This window comes from Adiantum capillus-veneris, chromosome 24, assembly GCF_014529385.1.
Source record: "Adiantum capillus-veneris isolate H3 chromosome 24, ASM1452938v2, whole genome shotgun sequence".
Taxonomy (NCBI): Eukaryota; Viridiplantae; Streptophyta; class Polypodiopsida; order Polypodiales; family Pteridaceae; genus Adiantum; species Adiantum capillus-veneris.
In genome coordinates this window covers 11,504,814-11,513,770 of record NC_140954.1, presented here as the reverse complement: position 1 = coordinate 11,513,770, position 8,957 = coordinate 11,504,814, and the positions used below count along the sequence as shown (strand labels likewise).

Here is an 8,957-nt window from a genome sequence, read left to right as displayed (position 1 = left end):
CATTCCTTACAGTGCTAATCACATGTGTGCCCTGCTCGTGTGACTGCCAAGCCCTTTGAGCATCAACCATACCAGAAACGTTACCACCATCTAGTTCCAATCAAATGCGACAACCTCAAAATCGGTTCTACCTTCCCAACATCTACTCTCTTCACTTTGCTTCCTCGTATTTGCCACCTGCAAATTGGTTATAGATAACAACCCTTGTTGGCAAGGCATATGCATACCTGACTATACCAAACCCCTCATGGAGCTACCATTTTGATTGGGTTGTTCTTTTGTGCCCAATGATGTACTTGACATAAGGACCAGAACTTCATGTTAGATCCTTCATTGATAGCCCCCTTGCCTCCACCATACGAACCACAACGAGATAGTGTCCTAGCAGGAGGTAACTTCATCCTCTGTTAAAAACACAAGCTAAGAGGCTGCTGTCCACCCAAAAATGCAATTGCGAGGTGATGAAAATGGTGCTGTCTAGCTATTTTCATCGTGCTTGTACGCTCTCGATAGGGTCCAAAACGGTGTAAAGGGTGTAGGGAGGGTGGAGAATCAATGCCAAAGCCCTTGGTGGGCTGAAAACAACATTGGAAGTATGGCTAAAATCTGATAATCTTAAGAGGAACTCGATCCGCAAGACACACGATGCCGAGCTGGTGTGGAAGGCAAGGTTAGGGTTGAAAGTTGAGCGCTGCCCTCTTGCTACGAAAACAGTACAGTTGTCGCAGACGCTTGTGCATACTCACTCACCAAGCATACCCATTATCATCTTTGAGCTTGTATTCCACTATTGTGGATCCAAGCCAAGAAACTCTCCAAATGAAACAACTCGAACGAGGCACGCACTAGTGCTCACGAGAGCGCTCCTTCCCGCAAGACGAGTTCTGTCCTACATCAGTTATGTCTTCTTTGTTTGTCTGTGTTGCATTCCTTACGCTGGTAATCACCTGTGTGCCCTGCTCGTGACTCCCAAGCCCTCCGAGCATCAACCATACTAGAAACGTACCACCATCAATGTGCCCACTCTACATAATTGGGGTCCCCATGTCATGTTTCATTGGGGAGGTAAGCACCTCTTATTCTTAGTTAACCTCATTTCCGGAGGCTTTTCCTTGAGAAGTCAATCATCTTGATCGTTCATGCTCATTCTTGCACCAAACAACCTAGTTGTTGCCCTCTCTCTAGTCTCGTTCCGGTTCAGCATGACCTGCTGCCTGGCTGTCCCTGCCAGTTGAAACTTACCAGTTCGTGTGATCAATTGTTGTCCCATTGATTCGGGTTTGTCCTGCTCATCCCTTGTTCGTCCAGAATGTGTTTCCCTAGAGGGAATCCATCGACCATCTGCCCTCAACAACCCTTGGCTGTCTCGGGTCCCATACCAAGCCATTCCATGCATTCACCTTTCTGATTAGTTGCATTTGAGGGTCGATCATCTCGATTACAAGACCCCTGTTGTCTTTTCCCTTATACTTACCAGCCAACTCCCATATCTTGTGTGAACTCCTTCGATGAGTGCATAGGTATGTCCATATCAAACCACAAGTCACCACCTCCTTTGGAGTGCGCAACCGCCTAATGATGGATATTGGCTACAATGAATGGATTTCCCAAGGATTGTACGCCCGTAGATGATCAAGCTGATGTCAAAGATACCGTGTACTATAGCAGTCACTATGAGATACCATACGAACCACGACGAGATGGTGTATTACCAGGAGGTAACTTCATCCTTTGTTAAAAACACAAGCCAAGAGGCTGCTGTCTACCCAAAAAAGAAATTGCAATGAAAATGGTGCTGTCCAGTGATTTTCAGCGTGCTCATACGCTCTCAACAAGGTACAAAACGGTGTAAAGGGTGTAGGGAGGGTGGGGAATCAATGTCAGAGCCCTTGGTGGGCTGAAAATAGTAGTGGAAGTATGGCTTCCAGTGGAGAGATTGTAGGGAGCATGGGGAATCAATGTCAAAGCCCTTGGTGGGCTAAAAAAAGTAGTGGAAACAGTAGTAGAAGTATGGCTTCCAATGTAGAGGGTGTAGGGAGCGTGGGGAATCAATGTCAGAGCCCTTGGTGGGCTGAAAAAACAGTAGTGGAAGTATGGCTAAATTCAGATAGTCTTAAGAGGAACTGGATCGGCATGGCACAGGATGTCGAGCTGGTGTGGAAGGCAAGGTTAGGGTTGAAAAGTTGAGCGCGCTGACCTCTTGCTACAAAAATGGTACAGTTCTCGCAGACACATGTGCATACTCACTTGCCAAGCATACCCATTATCATCACTAACCTTGTATTCCACTGGTGTGGATCCAAGCCAAGAAACTCTCCAAATAAAACAACTCAGATGAGGCGCGTGTTGGTGCTCACCGGAGCCCTGTCCCCGCAAGACGAGTTCTGTCCTACATTAGCTATGTCTTCTTTGTTTGTCAGTGTCGCATTCCTTATGCTGATAATCACCTGTGTGCTTTGCTCGTGACTGCCAAGCCCTTCGAGCATCAACCATAACAGAAACATTACCACCATCAGTGTGCCCACTCTACATAATTGGTGGTGGGGTCCTGTTTTGCCTGGGAGGTAAGCACTCGCACCAGACAGCCTAGTTGTTGCCCTCTATCTAGTCTCATTCCAGTTCAGCATGACCTGCTACGTGGCTGTCCCCACCACTTGACACTTACCAGTTCGTGTGATCAATTGTTGGCCCATTGATTTGGCTGTCTTGCTCATCCCCTGTTCATCCCGCATGTGTTTCCAGGGTGAATCCATCGACCATCTGCCCTCAACATCCCTTGGCTATCTCGGGTCCCATACTAAGCCATTCCACGCATTCGCCTTTCTAATTAGTTGCATTTGAGGGTCGATCATCTCGATTATGAGGCCCCTATTGTCTTTTCCCTTATACTTACCAGCCAACTTGCATATCTTGTGTGAACTCCATTGATGAGCATAGGTGTGTCCATATCAAACCACAAGTCACCACCTCCTTTAGAGTGCCCAACTGCCTAATGATAGCTACAATGAATGGATTTCCAAGGATTGTATGCCCGTAGATGATCAAGCTAATGTCAAAGATACCGTGTACTATAGCAGTCACTGGTGAGAGACCATACAAACCATGATGAGATGGTGTACTAGCAGGAGGTAACTTCATCCTCTGTTAAAAACACAAGCCAAGAGGCTGCTATCCACCCAAAAACGCAATTGCAAGGTGATGAAAATGGTGCTGTCAAGAAATTTTCAGCGTGCTTGTATGCTCTTGACAGGGTCCAAAACATTGTAAAGGGTGTAGGGAGGGTGGGGAATCAATGTCAGAGCCCTTGGTGGGCTAAAAACAACAGCGGAAGTATGGCTTCCAATGCAGAGGGTAAAGGGAGCACTCTAATGAGCACCATAGAGACTGTGCTCAAGGTGTGAGAAACAACTTCCCATCCATATGCATCATTAGTCAAGCGGGTCCAAGGCCCCCATCTTCCCATGCCAACCTCAGTGCTGCTCCCACCAAGGATTAAGAAAACGAGCATAACAATAGCTTTAGGCTCAATATTCCAGCATCCCCAATTCCTTACATTTTTGAGAAAAATTTCAATCCAAACTTTCTTATATTCCTACATCTTGCTTGAGTCTCTAGCCCGGATTACAGTAGTCCATGCTATCCGGTCCAGTAAGAAGGTCATTCACTGTCTCACAGGACACCTCGAGAGAAATGGCATGCAACCCTCTAAGTGCATCGTATTTGGCCCGTCAAACCAGGCCCAGAAACTCCAACTGCCTACACCCAAGTTTCACGACTTGCACCAATGGGTCCCTCGTCCAGGGTACCATAGTCGAGAACTCGTTATTTGTGCTATCTCCAACACAATACATGTTCCCCATTGTCTGAGGGGAGAGAGTCTACAGGGTCCACCTGACGCTCCTTATCATCAGTTTCACTTAAGTAGCCCACAATCTTCCCATTTGGCTTGCAGGCCATCAATTCCCCATCCCAAGGGGCCTCACACTCATTGCATCCGCCAAAATCCAGCAAACCTTCCTCATTGTAGGCATGTCCATATGTAGGAAACATCTCCTCAAGTTTCCTTGTCATTTGTTCCTCATCTATTTCATCCTTGCAAAACAAAACAATATCCCCTTCCATTTCTTCTTCACTCGACGCATCAACATTCCTCTCCTCCTTTGCAATCGCTAACTCAGCGGCCCACTTATCCTGCATCATAGCAACCTTCTCAAAAAGCCAGGTTATCCCTTGATCTTGTCGGTGGATCTCATCCTCCAACATCACTTTCTTCCTTTCAAGTTCCTTCCTAGTTCTCTTACTTTCCAACTGCATCGTATCTACATCATGATGGTAACTCTTCATAATCCGGGAGCGTGTTTTCTATGGACACACCTATACACTCATGAAAGGAGTGCACACGAGATATGGCCATGCTCATGGAGAAAACACCACCATCTTGGGTGGACAGACACTTCCACTTGACCTCAAGACGTCAGCTCACTTGCTTACACAAGAGCATCTACAAGGACTTAGGGAGTTGTGTTTTTGGACGACTGTATCGTTTTCGCAACAAGAAGGCAGCGCTCAGCTTTTCAATCCTAAATCTTGCCTTCCACACTAGCTCGCCTTGCCGAATTTTAGATCATCAGATATCAACCATATTTCCACTGCTACTTTCTCTGTTTTCAGACCACTAGGGGCTTTGACATTGATTCCACACCATCCCTACACCCTCTACACCATTTTGGACCCTACCAAGAGCGTAGAGCACACTAAAAATCCATGGGGAGAAGCGTTTTTATCACCTCGCAATCGCGTTTTTGGGTGGACAAAAGCCTTTTCGCTTGTGTTTTTCACATAGGATGAAGTTACCTCCAGCCACGACACCATCTCGTAGTGGTTTGTTCCTCTCAGTGACTGTTTTAGTACACAATATCCTTGTCATTGGGGAGATCAATTCATTTTAGCCATAATTCAGCGGTTGCGCACTCTAGAGGAGGTGGTGACTTGTGGTTTGCTATGGACACCCTATGCACTCATCAAAGGATTTGACATAAGATATAGCCATGCTCATGGCATATGGGATTCCGACATTCCCAGAGAAATCACCTCCGTATTGGGTGGACAGACACTTACCACTTGACACCGGCTCACCTTGCCGATCATGTTCCTCTTTAGATCATCAGATTTGAGCCTTACTTCCACTGCTATGTCTCTGTTTTCAGCCCACTAGGGGCTCTGACATTGATTCCCTACTATCCCTAGACCCTTTATACTGTTTTGGACCCTGCCGAGAGCATACAAGCACGTTGAAAATCAATGGAGAGAGGTGTTTTTATCATCTCGCAATCACGTTTTTGGGTCGACGGTAGCCTTTTTGCTTCTGTTTTTCACATAGAATGAAGTTACCTCCAACCAAGACATCATCTTGTAGTGGTCGGCTTGGTCTCTTAGTGAATGTTGAAGTACACAGTATCTTTGTCATTGGGGAAATCCATTCATTCCCACCATCATTCGCCACTTATGCACTCTAGAGGAAGTAGCGACTTGTGGTTTTCTATGGACACACCTATGCACTCATCAAAGGAGAGCACACGAGATATGGCCATGCTCATGGAATATGGGATTCAACCATTCCCAGAGACAACACCTCCATCTTGGGTGGACTGGCACTTACCACTTGACCTCATCACATTAGATTACTTGCGTACACAGGAGCATCTACATGGACTTAGGGAGAGGATCTTCGATCTCTTCCTAAACAACTTCATTGGTTGAATCTAGAGACTAGAGTGGGAATTTAGTGCTTTGGAATTTCTTGGAGAGTTTACCCGCTAGATATAGGAGATGACGCATCCCGCGACTACATCCGGAGTCATCCAGAGCTTGGCTTAGATGGTAGTGCAATAACTCTTCTACACTCCTGATCATTTGGATTCCTACCTTCAAAGTTTCTTACACAAAGGGTGAAGTTACTCCCACCAGGACACCATCTTGTGGTGGTCCGTGCGTTTTTTCATGGTATTTCCCGCATAGATGTTCCCGAAGAGTAATCGTTCCACCTCGAAGACTCCCATTATTATACATCAGTTTCCTTTCAACATAGAATAGAGAAATGTTGCATCATTATGCCTCTCTTAGCTCAAATGCAAGTCGGTTCAATGGGGTTATTCGCCCAAAAGGGAGCCACGACTATCTACCATTGACAACCCCAATAACTCTCAATGTTGGTACACAATGCAATCTGTTTACTCAAGACTCACATCAGGGTCCTTGGCCCATGAGAGACAATAGACAACTGGGTTTGAGGCAACCATTCTCTTGTTCTAGCACTCTTTGATGCACCTTCAATTTTGCTTCTCGAAAGCATCAGTTTCTCATGTATTGAAGTATGTATTCTCAAGGCTCTTGGCTCTATTTCCCAAGGCTTGCAAAACCTTGAATTCCTGAAAGAAAATCAGCGACCTACTGACCAGCATAAACCCTGCCTCTCTCTCCCTTCGCCTGCTTCTTGGTGTCTTCAAGAAGGCCAAAAAAATTGTTCACCATGCCAATGGCACCCTCAATTGCCGCTTGGAAAAACTTCTTGAATATAAGGTACCTTCGAATGAGGTTCTTGATGAGCATAGTGTCTCAAGCAAGGACATTGTCATCAACACGCACACATGATTGTGGGTGAATGTATTCCTTCCTCCTGCAAGCTCAGCGAAGGGAAGCAATGGCTTGGAAAAGAAGGACAATAGGTCTGAAGCTTCAAGCGATGCAATAGATAGGAAGAGACGTGTCATCTTCTACATTCATGGGGTGGGTTCGTAGTTATGGCTGGAGATGTTACTGCTTATGACCAGTTCTGTAGATGTCTATGTAGGAGAAGTGCGGCAGTGAATGATAATCTTTGTGAAATACGGATGGTCACTAGAACATTGCTTTTCGGTAGCATATGATGACTGCCATGATGCTTTGGAATGGCTGAGAACATGTTATGTTTGTGATTTGATCAATAAAGTAGCTGATCATAGCGTGCTGCATCATGCAGGGATTTAAAGGGAATGTCTTTAAACCACACAAGCTTGATCGATCACAATGTGTGTTGATGGGTGATAGTGCAGGGGCAAACATTGTGCACCATGCGGACGCCACATGGGCCCCCCACAAAGCTTCGACACATCCACAAACTCTTTAGGTAACAACACATGTGTTACTCTTCCCTTTCTCTGGCAGCAAGGAGAGAACTCCAATAGAGCTAAGCATGCAAAACAAATCATTGCTTATGAATGTGGAGAATGCAAACTAGCATTGGTGTGCTTATCTACCTCATGGGTCCAATAGAGATCATCTTTCTTGCAACGTGGTAGGCCCTAACGCACCTGACCTGTCATTGTTGCAGCTCCCTCAGTCGCTAGTCACCATTGCTATTTTGACATTCTAAAAGACTGGCAGCTTCGATATGCACAGGGTTTGGGGCGTGCATTGAACCCTGTTCGACTTCTCTATTATACAGGAGGGGTACATTGCTTCCATTTAACGAGTGACAAAAATATTGGATCACACTTCATGTCAGATATCTTGGCATTTATTGATTACGGGGAGGGCAAACAAAGTCTGCAGTTCACTATAACTTCGGTGAAGTGAGATTGTTCTTTTTGGATGTTGATCATCATGTCTATTCAAGAGCAACAGACAATGCATTTATGAGATGCAATGGCAGCAACGGTACAAAATGGAGAAGTTTATAGGTAGAAAGTGTTTTGCAAAGATAAATAGTGATGGACTCGGCAAAGTTCCTAGGAAGGACAGTCTCATTGGTGCCTTTAAAATATGTTAGCTCTAGACTTCTTGCATGACCCCTCTCCAACAATTCACTTTCCTATTCACTTATCCAGTCTCCAACTGATATAGTGGTTTAATTGAACAAGTCACATTAGTGTCTCATGGAATAACTTGTTATGATTTCAAAAGTACACCACACTTAGCGCACAAATTAGTCAAAGCATTGGCAAGTACGATGTTGTATTTCAATAGCCCCTCACTACTGACCACATCAAGAACTTGTTTGCCTAGGTCAACATTTTGCATGGTGCCACATACCTCAAGTTGCATGCATAAATGGTCAAGTTTGCAGACAAGCCTTGGCTGCTTCGCATTAGTTGAAATCGCACGGGATTTGTGGCTTGTCCATTCTGGGCATAGCTTGCAAGGAGTGCATCCAAGTGACTACGGCCGAAAGACAGGAAGCTTTTCAAGAACTTGTTTGCTTTCAAAAGTGCATCACACTTGGCATACATGTCAAGCATTATGTTTTTTTTCATCAGATCTTAAATCTGTTGCCTTGGTTGATTTCTTGTATGGTGCCACATTCCTTCCAAACGCAAGGATTAGTGATTAGGAGAGATGCTTGCCTTTGCTTTTTTTTAAAAAAAATAGCCTAGGGCTTTCATAATGGCCTTGCATATACCTTGAGATCAGTGAAGTCCAAGAGATAGCATTGCAAACATAAAGCTTACCAAGAACTTGTGTGCTATCAAAAGTATATCACATGCCACACATGTCAATCAAAGCTTTACCAAATCTAGTCAAGCATTGTTCTCTTACAGTTGGAAGCTTTGTCCATTGTCTCCATTTGAAGATGGATGAGGGATAAGGAACCATCAAAAAGTTTTGTGGGCGTATATATGCATCAATTGAGAGGGTTCTACACATGCACTTGAGTGTCAGATTTAGCGCTTTGTATGTAAACAACTTTACAATTACTAACTAATGATTTCCTTATGAGTTTGTTTGCCTATGTATTTGCATGATGCATCATGCCTTCTCCAAGACAGACAAGAATCTTGCCGATGGCTTGTGCTTTTGAGAGCACACTAAATTTGGCATACATGTCGCGATGAAAGCATTACCAAGCATGATGCTTTCTTCCAAGAGCCTGTGGCTATCTCATTGATTTTTTCTGGCTCATGTCTACTTTGCATATAATG

At 44.8% G+C, this 8,957-nt stretch overlaps 1 protein-coding gene and 1 pseudogene across 1 annotated transcript; one reads left to right on the top strand and one right to left on the bottom strand.

Moving 5' to 3' along the window:
* Window positions 1–3,831: 3,831 nt before the first annotated feature.
* On the bottom strand, window positions 3,832–4,872 carry LOC147425949 (uncharacterized). The gene is made up of 2 exons (XM_086498155.1): window positions 4,855–4,872; window positions 3,832–4,362 (listed from the first exon to the last, which is right to left on the bottom strand). The coding sequence occupies exons 1-2, from the start codon at window positions 4,870–4,872 to the stop codon at window positions 3,832–3,834; spliced, it is 549 nt and encodes a 182-aa protein (XP_086354281.1).
* Window positions 4,873–5,048: 176 nt separating this feature from the next.
* LOC147425948 (gibberellin receptor GID1C-like) lies at window positions 5,049–7,614 on the top strand (annotated as a pseudogene).
* Window positions 7,615–8,957: the final 1,343 nt, after the last annotated feature.